At 36.9% G+C, this 17,117-nt stretch overlaps 1 protein-coding gene across 1 annotated transcript in view; it reads left to right on the top strand.

Moving 5' to 3' along the window:
- The first annotated feature begins 7,886 nt into the window (after positions 1–7,886).
- The window catches only part of spg11 (SPG11 vesicle trafficking associated, spatacsin), a 44,579-nt gene continuing 35,348 nt past the window's right edge, over positions 7,887–17,117 (top strand). The window contains 9 exon segments of the mRNA XM_042752795.1: positions 7,887–8,266; positions 9,363–9,538; positions 10,378–10,605; positions 11,427–11,601; positions 13,004–13,141; positions 14,004–14,380; positions 15,462–15,607; positions 15,774–15,906; positions 16,597–16,752. Coding sequence (XP_042608729.1) covers positions 8,049–8,266; positions 9,363–9,538; positions 10,378–10,605; positions 11,427–11,601; positions 13,004–13,141; positions 14,004–14,380; positions 15,462–15,607; positions 15,774–15,906; positions 16,597–16,752 — 1,747 coding nt within the window. The 5' untranslated portion in view covers positions 7,887–8,048.

The raw sequence follows: 17,117 nt of genomic DNA, 5'->3' as shown, positions 1-17,117 counted from the left end.
GGGCCATTCGAGGGCCGTGCCCCCCCTAGCGGTCATTGATGCCCCTCCTAAAGGGCCATGGCGTGGCCCAAAAAAAATATCCCTTTTAGTTATTATTTTAATATTCAATGTTCAAACTGTAACTCTAAAATTAAATAAAAATAAAAAGAATGGGGAAAATGCATAATTTTGGTTGTTCATTGGCACTGTTACTAAGGCTTCGTCATGGTGAATGCTTTTATTGGTCGTGCGAGTAAACTTGTTACATTTGATTTGCAGCACGCGTGCAAAATCCATTTCAAATTGAAGAACAGTTTTGTCCGTCCTATATTATAGACAGTTGTTGGCAGCTAATTTAAAAAATTCTCTAAAAAAAAAAAAAAAAAAAAACATTGTACGAAAATGGTTTAGACCTTCGCAGCCATCGTCAATCAGCAGACTTAGATACTCCGGCCACGACCACCAGTAACCATTGGTCTATGAGAAGCCGAGCTGCGCTTCTTCTGCAAATGCTAGCTCCGGGCAACCGCCAAAAGATTTAATACGCAGACATTTGTGTGATGATGTCCAACTCGTTTATGAAGAAAAAAAAAAACCTTAAGTTTTTAGAAACATCTATACGAAAAAACACTTTGTCGGATGGGACATTTTTTGCCGGTGTTTCAAAGCTCAAACTGATTCAGTGTTTTATTTTTGTCGTCGTAATTTGTTAATTATTTAAGTATAAAAATATATATTGCGTATTTATTGTAGGCCTATTTTATGTTTTTTCTATTTAGCGCGATAATTATATTTATATTATTATTTTCTGTCCTGTTCTGTTGTTTAGGCTAGCTGTTCTTGGCCCGGGTTTCCCGATAACGATGTAGCTCTACAGCCTATCTTAGCTCTTAAAAGCGCTCTCTACGTGCAAGGTTATAAACCATGTAGCCGCAATTCCTCGCGCTTTTCCAAACAAGGTGAGCCTATTGCCGACATTTTCCGGTTGTACGAGTACCTAGTTATATGGCGTGGTTGTTGTTGTATTGATGTAGGCTATATGATACTTATAGTATAGTATTGCTGCCGGGTTCTTGTTGTTTTAGCTTACTGTTCTGGGACTGACTTTGCGTTTTTGTTTTTTTTTTTTTTTTTTTTTTTTTTTTTTTTTTTTTTTTTTTTTTTGTGTTTTTTTTGTTTTTTTTATTTTTTTTTTTTTTTTTTTTTTTTTTTTTTATTTTTTATTATTTTTTTTGTTTTTTTTTTGAACGCGAGATTTTTTTTGTTTTTTTTTAATAGGCTTACCTTTTGTGTTTTTTTTTTTTGTTTTTACGTGCTACTTGTTCCCAAAAATGTCAGCTCACTGAACTCGTCAGAACGCAGAGAATAGGCGTACTATACGTGGTTTTGACGCCTTGAGTCGCATTTCGCAAAGTGCTGAACTAGGCTATACTACCTTATATGGAATCGTATTCTGAACGTTTTAACTAACAATCGTCATCTGTTGTGGTATTAGGAATCAAGACAGGTAAAAATAAAAATAAAAAAATTATACAATGACATTTCTTGTAATAATAAAAAACTCCATAGTCACGGGAAGAAGGAGGCGGGAACCCTTGCGAACATGGCAAATAAAACTTTAATAACCAAATAAAGATAACACAGCGCGACACCAGCCCCTCACGGTCGACTGCCGCACACAAACAAAAACCAAACACAAAATAAAGCCCAGGCCTGGGGCCGGTTGTGCACAAAAAGTAGAATTAAGACATCCGGGATAATGACTCAGCTGAGCTCAATAAAGCCAAAAACATGTGCGTCCAGGCTTAATTGTGGTGTTTGCACGAAGACCAAGCCAGGATGAGCAGGACACGGATTCATTAAGCCAGGTGAAACCAATCCTGGATAGGTGCGCGCTCACGGCTCACTCAAATAGACCCCCGCCACAGATCACAGATTAACTGATTTACCATGGCAACTAGAGCCGCGTACTTTTCCACCGTCGGAACCACAAATCCTCATGGAGGCATACGAGGAGGTAAAAGATATAATTAAGAAGAAAAGGCAACACCGCCACAGTGATAAAGCAAAGAGAAAAAGCGTGGCAAAGTATTGCAGACCGCCTGAATGCGTAAGTAGTGCACAATTACACACTCACCGCTCCGCTGAAACATCACAATACTAAATCAAATATTTAATTCACATCTCCAAAAACGCAGTTGTACTGTAATTTATGAAACGGGTAATTAAATTTTTTTATTGAAAATGCACTGCATATATGGAGTGAATTGTGTAACAACGTAACTCCATCACACTGTATAAAGCTATGATATATTATTATTATTAAACGCCTTACATTATTATTTTACGTTACATACGCTCAGTAACGGTTTAATCTTAGCCGTTGTACTCTGCTTATTATGCTGTCCCACCGGTTTTTTTTGTGTGTTTCCCCGCGCTTTATTAATGTAAAAGCAGCTTTGACAGAATGAAAACAATTGTGAAAAGTGCTATATAAATAAAATTTTCTTGAATACATAGATGAGCTATAATAATGATCACTTTAATTTATATAGCGCCTTTCAAAGGACCCAAGGTCGGTTGCTCACTGCACTGCAAAAATGTCTTTCTTACTTAGTATTTTTGTCTTGTTTTCAGAGTCAAAAAAAAAATCTCTAAAAAAATCTTAAATATTTTCTAGAGCAAAATAACCTAGGAAAATAAGCAAAAAACTCTGCCAGTGAAACAAGAGAACTTTTCTAAAAGTAAGTGTTTATGGAAAAAGTAAACTTATTTCAAGAGATAATTTTTCTTATTTCATATTGACAGAGATATTTAAATTTTTTGCTTGTTTTAAGCACAGACATTTACTTGAAGTTTATATTTTTTGGTCTAAACCTATACTTATTTTGCTAGGTCATTTAGAAAATCAAGAAAATACATCTTTAGTTTTTTTTTTTTTTTTTTTATATTTTTACTGAAAACAATACAAAAATACCAAGTCATTTTTGTCAGTGTGACTCCATTAAATGTTCTTGTGATAAAGAATGTGTGTGTGTGTGTGTGCGTGTGATGTAGATTAAACATGAACGGGCCAAAACGGACAATGGCAGCAGGGCCAAAATCAAATACAAGAACCATTCTGCAGAATGGTATGGTCCCCTGACTAATATTTAACAAAGCACAAGCATATATTGTACCCAGAAGGTGCCTGCGCACACATTGTCTGTACTGTTTTAGCAGTGAAAAAAAGAATACCCACAACAAGGCACTTGGGTGGTGGGTCACCAAAAGGCTGACCTTACCCCCAGCAGAGGACATGGCCTTGGAGCTAAATAAAGGCAGGCCCGTCTTAGAGGGGATCCCTGGGGGGAAAGAGACGAGCATAGGTTCCTCCCAAGATGCCACCCGCTTTCATTCAACGGTATGTCCTTCCATCTCTACATGGGAATACAACCACATTCATATTGAATCAATTTGGACTGTCTGACTTTGGGTTTACCTATTGCCTTGCAGTGTCTGGCAGCACTGTGTTCCTGTTAGAGCCACCAGCACAAGCACCAGACGATGCTGATCCAGTGAGTACTCCATCAAAGGCATACTGTAGGCCTGGCATGTCTTGTCTACTAGCTTCAATATGAATCCGATTAAATGTGATAAGGGTGAAAGCCTCAGTGCAGCAGCAACAGCACATGATGGAGACGATGATGAGGAGGAGACCATCCTCTGTGGATTCCAGAAGGCATGAGGTATCATGTTAAGACTGTGAAAAAGTACTATTTACTCTACAATGGTGAGGAGTCCTCATCAAAATCAAAAAAATCTAATTTCTTTTACAGGACCCAGATGCTATACAGTGGGAAAACCTGCCAACTAGGCAACATAGTGCGTATTAATAAAAGGACACCCAACATCCTGCCAAATTCCAGCTGCGCTAATTGTATTTGTGTTCAGCAGAGCTCACAAGCTATCAGAAAGTTTGTATGGCAACCACCTCCGGTGCCAAATAGAACTGGCAGACATAGACATTCAGTACAAGAGAATGAAAAAGATAGAAAATCTTGCACTGGAGTCCGAAATAAAAAAAGAGGACAATTAGGAAACTGGACCTTGAAATAAAAAAAAAAACTTGAGAGGGAGGTGAGATATGCCTTCAAATGTACACTGTAAACTGCTAACTGTAACACAAATGTATTAATCATTATTTTTCTTTCCTCCCCCAGCTCCAAGAAGATGACACAGCTCAAAATAAAAATTAGGTATTATTCTCGTAAAGTCAAGTGAGCCATGACATATGAGCTCTTATTGTGAGCACACAGGACGGAGGCATCTTTCTAAGGTATTTTTTATTTTTCACAGCAATCAGAGTACAACCAAGTCCCATCGTTATATAAAGGCACCGGCCTCTTTTTCCCCCACTCCCCCCAGCACCAGGTGTGGCCACTAGCCTATATGAAGGCCCAAAATTGTGTGTTCCTTTCTGCTCTGACAATGGCATGCCCATTCTTGGCGAGATGTGGTGGATGAAGAAGCACTTGTGCTGAGGAGAGCCTTCCAGGCGAGAAAGGGTCTTCAGGGACCGGTTGGACCCACTGGCTTGTCCCTGATGACCATCTATATGAAAGATACAGGTTTTCTCTGCAGATGGCATCCGGTATCTATGCAGACTTACTGGGTCCCCAGATGATTAAGCACCCGCACTGCACGGAGCCATGCACTGAGTGTGGAGCAAAATGGTTTGTGTGGCCTTGCGCTTTTTTTGCTAGTGGAGCCTTCCTGTACTCAGTGGGGGATGCAGAACAGCTGAACAAGCAAGGCCACAATTTGCCGCACAATAAGGAGTGTGGTGTCTGGGCTATCAAAGCATTAGCAGATGTCTTCATCTCCTTCCCCCATGGCCACAGAAGACTCTGTGACATGAAAGAGGAGTTCTATAGGATTGCAGGTAAGAGGATCTACAAATTACAGGACAACTGTTAACACATAGTAGGATACTCATTACTTTGTGTGGACAGGTTTCCCCAATGTCATTGGTGCAGTGGAGACTGCACACACATTAAGGATAAAAGCCCCTCAGGTGCCCATGAGGCCACGTTTTTTGTGAATAGGAAATCCTTTCACGCAGCATTAATGTTCAGGTGAACATAACTTTTTGATATTGTCCATTGACGAACACTCTGCATTGCCAATGATGTGCATTGATTGGTGTAAATATTCCTCATCTTATGATTTCAGATGGGGTCTGCAATGCTGCCTGTGTGATCAGCAATGTTGTGGGCAAAATGGCCTGGCTCAGTCCATGACTCCAGAATCTTTCGGGCCTCTGAAAATCTCTATCAGTGCCTATCCACAAGGGTAAGCCACACAACCCCTATTTATAACCAATCATGGCTGTGTCCAATATCACTGTGTTTATGAGAGGTAGTAATGATGAGATTTTGTGTTGACAGGTGAATTCCTCTCTGGTGTGTTTGCTGGGGAGACAGGGGGTCATGGGCTGCCACGCCTTTCCTCCTGACACCTTTCACAGACCCCCAGGAAGCACAGCAGGCCTACAACCATGCCCATGCCCAGGACCAGGGCCAGAGTTGAAATGACCTTTGGCCTCATGAAGGCACGCTTTCACGTGCCTTTCACAAAATTAAGGGGTCAACCCTGTAAGGGCATGTGATATTACTGTGGCTTGTGCTGTCCTCCACAATGTGGCCTGCCTGAGGAAGGAGAGGGCCCCCAGAGTGCCCACCAGCCATGGACTGGGACAATCTCCGGCAATCTCCCTGATGACGAACAGTGGTCGGCAAGCTGCTGAGGGACCAATATGTGTTGAATTATTTTAGTTAGTATGTGTGCTTTCAATTTAGGTAAAAAATGTCCTGCTGTGGCAGAGGAAGAAATAGGGTTTTTTTTGGGTTGGCATTTTTTTTACGAATTTTGGCCTCTATGATGATGTTTGTGCGGTATACTGTGTGTAATATACAAGGCTGCAGGGAGGCTACTGCATCCATTCATTTGTCTGTTCATTTTGATGTGTATCGATTTGGTCCTGCATTTATTTTTTCGTGTGCAGACATGCAGGGTGTGTTATATACAGACCTTTTGAATGTGTATGTATCATTTTTGTATAATATGCTTTGATTCTGTGCTTTCCATCTTGTAGAGTCACTGTGACTTCAGTTTCGAAAGGAGCTGATAGTTTACCTGCTTTTTGTCCTTATTCATAAAGGAACATAATGTTACACATTGTGTTTTTATATTCATATGGAATGTGTATTTGTTTTTTTATATGACAGAGTACTAGGGCCCCACTGAGGAAAAAGGATATAAAGTCATAAATTTATTGAGGCTGGTTCTTTCTGCAGAAAAGCAAACATTCTTTTTACAGTTTTGATAGTTATGACAATGTGATACTTCATATTCTGGCACATCAGCAGTGTCTCATTTTATGAAACCATACTGAGAGTACAATTTTCGACGAAACGCCCCACATCTGTCATTTTAACAACTGTCCTCCTTTAAAACAACTGGTTACAATATTATGACTTGTCTTTTTTTCCCTCTGTGGCCCTAATATTCTATCATTTTATATATAGCCTTATAGTCTATGGGAAACTGTAAATTATATCTAATGATAGCAACATCATCTAAAAAATCATTATTTAATCCAAAATGATTGAAATTAATGATCACAAATGTTTAAATAATGGACAGTGGGTCTAGTTAACTATGTGATAACAATGTATAGTGAGCAGTGAAATAACTATTGGGTTTCCCTTTGTGGAGACTGCTGACTGACATTAGGGATGAGATTAAATAGATCCTGGAATTTTAGCCTGGTCTGGAGGGCAGGCTAGCTCCACAGAATAAATCTCCATGGTAATTTATACCATACATATCCTCCTGCCCCCCCTATCCAGCTTTGGTGTTGCACATTAAAGACTGTAATTGATCCAGTAAAACCAATACATCCTGAATTAACCCCTTATCCTAAATAATTAATGAGGTTCTCTCACACTCTCCTCGTCGGCTTCGCTGTCGGTCGCTCCTCTTTTGTATCCTCCCAATCTCCTCCGTGGGACTCCGCCCCGCGAGACCGGTGAGTGGAGCAGGTGTCGCTCATTTCCCAATCACTCCACCGGCCTCGCTCCGTTCCCACGGCTCTCTGCCCCGCCCCACGCGTCACAATTCTATATAGATAGATCATTGGAGCTAACATTCTAGGGTAGAATGTCATTCTATATAGATCATTGGAGCTAACTGACTCTTGCCGTATCCGTCGGCAAAACAGCAAATTTCAGCGCTGTCTTCTGTTCCTCTTTAGATAAAAAACCCAAGTCTAAATCGTTTCATTTGTCATTCTATATAGATCTTTCAGATTTAGGTCTGGATTCCATGCTACTATGATGTTGCCAATACGTCAAAAATATTTATCAAACGACAGTGCCCCCCCGCCGATGATCCAATGCCCCTCCAATAGATCTGCTCTGACGCCGACTCTGGTTCTCAAGCTTTTTAACCTTTAAGACCCCCTTCTCTCCAAATCAATACTGCAAGCCCAACGTTTTCCATTCACTAAAACCTTTGTATTTGTTATCACTTTTCAATGGATTTTTTAAAAACAAAACAAATTGGAGACAGATTTAAATGTTCCATGTTCTTTTTTTTGCAAACATACTTATTTAATTAAATATCACTTATTACTTTTACTCTCTGGATCGGCTTTCGCATACAACAGATATATATATATATATATATATTTTATTTTTTTTTTTTTTTTTTTTTTTTCTGTATTTTATTTTTATTTATTCTGGATATATTCTAAATGGCTACAATAATAATAACTATAATTATTTATTTTACACGTGAGTAAATAGAAGTCGATGGATTGTTTTTGGTTGGATTAGCGCCGTGTTTGATTGGTTTTCCTGCCGTCGCTTTGCCCACGTGACTGCCGATCATGTGATGATCAGCTGTGGTTTGTTTGGATCGCGGAGGCTCGTGTTTTTACTTCCGAACGAACGCTTCAGCGTCGCACCTGAGGAGTTCTGTTTAGTCTCGAGCGCCTCTCGTTCTTCAGGACAGCGGACGCGGCGATGCTGAGGGCGCGGAGCAGCGGCGGGTGTGGCGCGCTGGAGGTGCGTCTGCTGGCGGAGCGCGATGCGTGCGGGGCGCTGGAGGACGCCGCGGCGCTGGAGCTCAGCAGGGGCCCGTCAGTGCTGTGCTGCTGTGTGAATAGAGCGGGTGAAGTGAGGGTGAGGAGCGTCTCTGAGAGCAGAGCAGCACTGCACACCCTCCAGCACACCTGCACGGAGTGAGTGAGCCTCACGCGCTGTTCTGCACCTGTAACATGTCATATGACGTATTTATGCATTACATCTAATATTGCAGCTGGTTACTTAATCTTTCTCTTATTTTTTATTTAATTGTCATTCTCCATTGTGTAAGTAATCTGCAGTATTTGATGTAAAATATGTAGATGTGTGTGTGTGTGTGTGTGTGTGTGTGTGTGTGTGTGTGTGTGTGTGTGTGTGTCATATACACTACCGTTCAAAAGTTTGGGATCAGAACGATTTTTAATGTTTTTTTTTTTTTTTAAATGAGTTTCTTCTGCTCATCAAGGCTGCATTTATTTGATCAAAAATACAGAAAAAAAACAGTAATCTTGCAAAATGTTATCACAATATAAAATTATTGTTTCTATTTTAATATCCTTTAAAATATAATTTATTTCTGTGATGCAATGCTGAATTTTCATCAGCCATTACTCCAGTATAAAGTGTCACATGATCTTCAGAAATCATTCTAATATGATGATTTATTATTAGGATTATCAATGTTGTGCTGCCAAATATATATATATATATTTTTTTTTTTTGGAAACTGCGATACTTTTTCAGGAGTCTTTGATGAATAAAAAGTTAAAAAGAAGAGCATTTATTAAAAATATAAATCTTTGCTATCACTTTTTATAAATTTAACACATCCTTGCTGAATAAAAGTTTTAATTTATATAAAAAAAAGAAAGAATAGAAATGTACCTACCCCAAACTTTTGAACTGTGGTGTATATTATTAGAAAAAGATTTCTATTTTTAAAAAATGCTCTTCTTTTTAACTTTTTATTCATCAAAGAATCCTGAAAAAAAGTATTGCAGTTGCAATAAATTACATTTTAATGTATATTAAAATAGAAAAACGTTATTTTACATCATAATAATATTTCCCAATAGTATTTTTGATCAAATAAACTATATATTCTTAAAAAAAAATATATATATATAAAAAAATATATATATATATACATATATATATGTATAATATATAATATATCAGTATACACACACACACACTACATACACACATCTCTCTGTGTATAGTAAATATAGTGTCTGTGTCTTTGCTGTGGAGTGTTGTGTGGGAGGACCAGTGGGAGAGCAGCGGTCGTGATGTGAAGCTGAAGCTGCTGCTGCTGGACTCTCGGTGTGCTCTGAGGCTGTATGAGCTGGATCCTCAGGGTCAGCCGCTGCTTCTGTGTGAGAGATCGTCCGATTCACTGCTGCAGTGTGTTCAACACAGACACCCCGGTGAGAAAACACATCCATCCTGAAGCTAGGTCACGTGTGACACACTCACATCACACACACATCTGCTTCTGCATTGAGAAAGAAGGGACGCGGCCCGTGAAAAACAGCACAATCCAATACAAACCTGTGAAGAACTACAGCTGTATGTCTGAAATCTCATGTCTGCATCATGCTGACAGGCTGAAAGCTGCTCTTCATTGTTTTTACAGAACATTTCTAGATAATAATAGTGGTGTTACTGGACTTTTGGTGATTTGTTTAACATTCACATCATGTTGATAATGTCATGTGTGCTGCACTCAGAATAGAATTGTCTTTAACTAGAAGGTTAATGAAGAAAAACTACTTGAATCATGTTGCAATTACAAGTTGACCAGTTAAAAATCGTAAAAAATGGATATCGGCCAAGTGTTCTGTAAAAATCGAGATTTCTTAAGTGTCAGTTTCTCAAAACTGATATTTATAAATCATCTGAAAGCTGAATAAATTATCTCTCCACTGATGTATGGTTTGTGAGGAGGACAATATTTGTCTGAGATACAACTATTTGAAAATCTGGAATCTGAGGGAGCAAAAAAATCTAAATATTGAGAAAATCATCAAGTTGTTCAAATGAAGTTCTTCAAATGCATATTACTGATCAAAAATTAAGTTTTGATATATTTTACGGTAGGAAATGTACAAAATATCTTCATGGAACATGATCTTTACTTAATATCCTAATGATTTTTGGCACAAAAGAAAAATTGATCATTTTGACCCATACAGTGTATTGTAGGCTATTGCTACAGATAAACTTCTGACTGGTGTAGCGCTCTCATCTGTTGATTTGTGTGCAGATGTGCCGGAGCTGCTGTCTCTGAGGCCGCTGTGGTTCGCTGACGGCTGCTGTGTGCTGCTGCTGAACACGTGTCTGCTGCTGCAGCTCCGCTGGACGGACGAGACGGCGCAGCTGGAGACACTGTCCTGCGTTCGGCTGGCTTCTCCTCTCCAGACGGAGGACGCCTGCACAGACTGCCGGCTCTGTCGGGGGACGCTCTTCATTCTGCTCAGGACTGGCCTCACATGTATCCTTCAGCGTATGACGCACATAACACGCTCATTATCAGCCAAACATCCACCGCACAGAGACAGAGATCTCAGTTCTCTCAACTCTTCAGAGTAGACTTTTGTTTATGTACAACCATTTGAACATATTTTTGTAGTAATTGTACATAAATAAACCAATTGGACATGACTGGATGACATTTCAAATGTTTATGTTTATAATTATAGTAATAATAATATATTTGATTTTATATTACAATATTATTTAATTATTATTAAAAATATTATTTATTAGTGCTATCAAACGATTAATTGCATCCAAAATAAAAACTTTTATTTTTGGTTGCAATTAATTAATCGTTTGACAGCACTGAAATATATATATATATATATATATATCTATATATATATATATATATATATATATATAAATAAAAATTGTACAGTACTGTGTAATATTCTTAATAATAGTATTTGATATTATATTATGTATTATGTAAAGTCTGCACACATATATATAACATTTTAACTTATTGCACCTGTATACTTGTATATTATTATTATTAAATTGTCTAATGTTCTTAAATAGTGCAAATATTATATTAATATGAATGTACATGCAATTAAGATTTCATTACATTAAAAAAGGAAGAAATAAATATCTGTGGATTTTAAAGTCAGTACAAGAAATGCTATCATAATGTATAAATACTTTAATTATAAATGTATAAATACAGTATTTATTTATTTATTTTTGCATTCCAGTATTAAGAATTTGTTGGTTGAATGTGCTTGTTTTTCTGTTGAAATGTGCGCTGGTTTCTTTGACGCTGTGTGTCAGATGTGTTTGACAGCACTGATGGGAAACTCTTGGCTTCAGTGGATTTCCCCTCATACTGCGGTCTAGCAGACGTCTCGTCCTTCTGTCTCTTCCAGATCTCCCAGGATCTCAGTACAGCTGTGAGCGTCACGCGGCAGAACCAAGCCCTCGCCGTCGACCTCAACCACTACTTCAGGTGCCACTTATTTGTTGTGTTTATATGTATTTATTTATTAATTGTTGTTTTTTGTGGTTCCATTATTTTGTTTTTGTTATATTTTATTTATTTCTGTGTGTTTCTGTTGTTTTATGACATTATTTTGTTTTCTATTGTTATTAAATATTGCCAAGTGAACGGCAGTAGATCTTCCATTATTTGTTATATTTTATTTATTTCTGTGTGTTTCTGTTGTTGTGAAATGTCACAAAGTAAACTGCAATATATCTTCCATTTTTTAAGCATTTATTTTAACATAAGCATTTTTGTTAGTTTAGTTATTTTATTTATTTATTCATTAATAAAAATAAGCATTTAATTACTATTTTTATGATTTATAAATCCAGCATTTATTTAAATATTTAATTATTTTGTTTAGCATTTATTTATGCATTAAAGCATAAATATCTATTTCTTGGCTTGTTAATCATCCAGGATGATGAATTATTTTAAATTAACTAACTAACTAACTAACTAACTTTTATTACTATAATTAATTGAAGCTGTATACTGATGTTTTTTTTTTTTTTTTATTTGATTTTTTTTTTTTTTTTTTTTTTTTTTATTATATCTTCTATTGATGTTAAATAATATCTCAAACTGCAACAGATCTTCCAGGGGGCTGTTTCATAAAACAAGTTTACCAAATAAGCCAGGCTTATTTCAGTTCTTCTGACTTGTTGTCAGTTGATTTGGTTTCTGAAAGTATGGATATCACCACTGACTCTCTCACATACAATTAGCTGACTTTACTATTAGTCCAAAAATAAAAGTATACAGAAAATGCAACTTAAATAATAAATCAAATAAATAAAAAGATTGGCTTCAACCAACTGTATTTAATGTACTGTGCCCAAATTTTTTTTAACATAGTTACTACTTGTTCATTCAGTTCAGCAGTTTCTAGCCATGCAGCCTTTCTCTTTGTTTTTTTTAATAATACCTTTTATGGTTATTAATAGAACATTAAAACATTACAAGCATTAAAAACACTAAATTAAAAGTTAAAACCACTGAATTAAAAAATGAAAATAAATAATAGAAATCAGACTACATTTTATCTGATGCACTGAGGAAAACACAATGTCTCAAATGCATTAAACAGCACAAATATATTAACTGTTTGTCATGGTGGATCAATTTAATCCATGATCGGCATTAACGGCTGCTCAAGAATAAGCCTGCACATCAAATTATCCTGACTCACTGAACCTGGATCGAATTAGTGAGATTGCATGAACTTAAGTTGCCGTTTATGAAACCGCTTTAGCCCCGATTGATTTCTTTCAAGTCAGGTTTTGGACTTTAATTCCTGCTTTTCTTAGCGTCTTTAATGAAACACCCCCCTGATCTATTTCTTATTGTGTTTTTTTTTCTCCAGGAAGTATCCAGATCACCTTCATTGTCGCTCAGCCCCTAATCGGCCACTTCTCAGGCCCACTGAATCATGGGATCAGGACAGTCTCGCGAGCTCCGTCCACAGCCTGTCAGTCCTGGATAAACCTTTCCAAACAGACAGGTGCGGTAGAAACCAACAGTGGCTGTTGCTTGTGTGTATTTATATATATATATATATATATATATATATATATATATATATATATATATATTATAGATATATATATATATAACACATAAACTAATCATTTTGCAGAATAAATATACACAGCACACACACAAAGTATGTAAACAAACTTCTATTTTGAATCGATTAATCGCGACTAATCATTTTGCAGCCCTATTGTATAGTTTCACAAAGAGCTCAAAAGAAAATACATAACGTTTAGTCATTTTAAAAGCTTTATATATTGAAACTTATAGGCAATGTGTATATATATAATTAATTCAAATTCATAAGTAGCACAGGTATATTTGTAGCAATAGCCAACAATACATTGTATGGGTCAGAATTATACATTATCCATACAAGATATTTTGTAAATGTCCTACTGTAAATATATTAAAACTTAATTCTGATTAGTAATATGCATTCCTAAGAACTTCATTTGGACAATTTTAAAGACGATTTTCTCAATATTTTGATTTTTTTGCACCCTCAGATTCCGGATTTTCAAATAGTTGTATCTCAGCCAAATATTGTCCTCCTCACAAACCACACATCAATGGAGAGATTATTTATTCAGCTTTCAGATGATGCATAAATCTCAATTTCGAAAAGTTGACCCTTATGACTGGTTTTGTGGTCCAGGGTCACACATGCTAATGTAAAAAATCTTGTTTGATTGCTGGTTTTTAATGTATTTGTTATAGTTATATATTTCTGGAATTGTTTTTGTCATGAAAATAGCCTTAGATGCTGACATGGCATTAAATAAAAATCTACTACTACTCAGTTTTCTGTGCCGTTCTGATGTGTTCAGGTCGTGGGAGGCGCGTCTGTCTTCGCTGTATGGTCGATCTAAAGCTCCGGAGGGCAGGGGTTATCAGGGGTCACCCTGGTACAGAGATTTCCCTCATGTGGAGTGCCGTCGAGCGGCGGCCACCGCCAAACTCTCTCAGCCCTCCGTGAAGCCAGGGGGCGCTGTGACGCGTTTCGACGTGCCGGACGGAGCGACCGCAGCAGGCCTGAACGTCTCTGAGTTCTCTGCGCTCGTTACGTTCGTTTGTCCTGGAAACACAAACACGGTTCTGGCTTACTGGGATCTGGAGGGTCAAAGCGTGACGTACCACCGCGCAGACGCCCCCGCCGCCCCCGTCCAGAGATCAGCTGAGGAGCACCTGTGTCTGTTACTGAAGCGTGAGTCTGACCTCTGACCTCATGAGATGAAACATCCACATATCATCTGTTGTGGTTCAGACGCACTTGCTAGAAGGGTGATCAATGATTTCTTTAGTCTAGGTTATAGTTTAGCCCAAACTTCAAGAAAATTAATCCTATGTTTAAAATATGTACCCTCAAAAGTCTCATTAAACTGACTTTAAAACAAAACGTATTTCAAGCATTGATTAAACATTTGTTTGTCTATATTTAAGCATTTATTAACAAATTTTAAGCATTTTGAAATCCAGCATAATCACACATTTATTCAGTCATTTTAGCATTTATTTATTCAAGCATTTTATAAACACGCGTTTACTTGTGGAATTAAGCATCTGTTTGAAAGTTTAAGCATTTATTTATTTATGTATTTATTCAACAATCTATTTAGGCTTTCTATTAATTTATACATTTAGGCATTTATTTAAACATTTACTTTATTATTTGTGCATTTATTTATTCATTATTTAATTTTTTTTTACTATTTTTTTTTATCCTGAATTTATTTAAACAAGCATTTACGTATTTGTGTATTTAAGCAGTTATTTTTTTATTTAAACTTTTTTTTACTTTTTTTATATAATTTATTTGAACTTTTAAGCATTCTTTTAAATATTTAAATGTTCATTTAAGTAATTTACAATATTGTTATTTTTTTATGCTGCTTTTTTAAGTAATAATAATATTAATTGTCATTTTAATTTGTACTGCAATTCTAGATTATATATATATATAATTATTATTTTTTTTATACAAATTATAAAGAAATCCCATAACAATAAAAATTACTAATATGGCTTCATATATAAATTCTCTTTTTTTTTTGCTTTCAATTTATATGGTGAAAGGAAACCTGGACATTCATCAGATATAAAAATGAGATTTGAGTCTGTGGTTAAAAACATTGAGCATATATCCTATTACTGAATGATGATGTTTGTTTATGGTGTTTATCTCCAGTATACTTCAAATAACACCGTGATGCATGATCCAAAAACATTGTAAAATTATGTGTATACAATGGAATGGTCTTAATAATATAATGATGTGTGTGTTTTAGCCTCGGGTCTGTCGGTGGTTTTGTTCTGTGTGACGCAGGACGAGCTGTTGAACCGGCTGATGGTTTTTGGCACAGCCGGGACGGTCGACTCGCTCTGTCATCTGAATGCCTGGGGACGCTGTTCAATACCCATACATGCCCTACAGGTACATATATCGAGTAACTCTGATATTGTTCATGCAAACTCAGAGAAGAAGGCATTGAGGCACTCAAAGCCATTTATTGTGGTGTTTTTATGGTTTAAAGGTGCCTGACCTTCATAGCGACTGAAATGACTCTTTAGGAGATATTTTTGCTCTGGTGTGATTTCAGGCCGGTCTGAAGAACCACCAGCTGGACACGGTTGATTTCTTTCTGAAGAGTAAGGAGAACATCCTGAGCCCCGCGTCTGGGTTTGTTCTGCCCGATCAGACGCCGGCCGCCTCGACCCAAAGCCTTCTGAGGAGTAAGACAGCTTTAATGAGATCTTCTGATCACTAACGACCTTCTCCAGCCGCGGCACAATTAAATGTTCTTAAGAAGTCTGCTGTCTGATCTTCTGGGTCATTAAAGGGCAGAAGAAACTGCGTAAATGTGAGGCTGGAGAGCGTCGTTAATGTGCCTCTATTTTAGCTCATGACCTCACTGGTTGAGTTACAATGAAATATAAATAAACATTTTATTTATATATATATATATATTTCAAATTTTATATTTTACATAAAATATATACTTAAAATGATATAAATGTTATTATAATTATCTAAAAGTATTTATAAATGCTGTTCTTTTGAACTTTCTATTCATCAAAGAATCCTGAAAAATAAAATACATTGTGGTTTCCACAAAAATATTGTGCAGCACAACTGTTTTCAACATTGATGACAATAAAAAATGTTTCTTGAGCAGCAAATCAGCATATTAGAATGATTTCTGAAGATCATGTGACACTGAAGACTGGAGTAATGATGCTGAAAATACACTTTCGAACAACAAAACATATAAATTACACTTTATAATGTAATCACATAGAAAACAGATGTTTAAATTGTAATAATATTTCAAAATTTTTACTGTATTTTTGATCAAATAAATGCAGCCTGGGTGAGCAGAAGCATGTAAAAAGTGGTATTGATTGCAGTCTGTTGTGTTTCAGATGTGCAGGCTCTATGTCCGGCTCTGGATCTGCTGCGTTCTGCCATACATGACACACACACTGAAGCTCAGAGCCAGCAGTTCTGTGATCAGCTGCTGAGCATCACACTCACCTTCCTCAACACTCAAACCAAAGTCCTCCTCACCAGCACACACGGTAAAACACACACACACTGCTTTCAATGTGTAGTATAGGGCTGCCCTCGACTGTAGAGTTTTCTGGTCTACTAGTAGTCGTTCATCTGAAGCATTAGTCGACTAATCACACGTTTATTAATAAACCATTTAAATCATGATAATGAACCTTTAATTGCCTACATAGCCTAATAAGTGTTCAAGCACATGCATAAAGCGCACCGGCAGAAGCTATGATTATGAATGTGTCAGAGAAAAACAGTAAGGAGATTGCATTACCATTTTAATAACTTATTGATAAACAAGTGCTTTCTTTGTTTTCGTTTTTAAGAGATGAAGTCGGCGACACTGACTCATCATCTCCGCAGTAGTGATACACCGTGTTTC

Source organism: Cyprinus carpio, chromosome B25, assembly GCF_018340385.1.
Source record: "Cyprinus carpio isolate SPL01 chromosome B25, ASM1834038v1, whole genome shotgun sequence".
Taxonomy (NCBI): Eukaryota; Metazoa; Chordata; class Actinopteri; order Cypriniformes; family Cyprinidae; genus Cyprinus; species Cyprinus carpio.
Note: the sequence above shows the minus strand (reverse complement) of the source record. Positions and strands in the feature narration are given on the sequence as shown.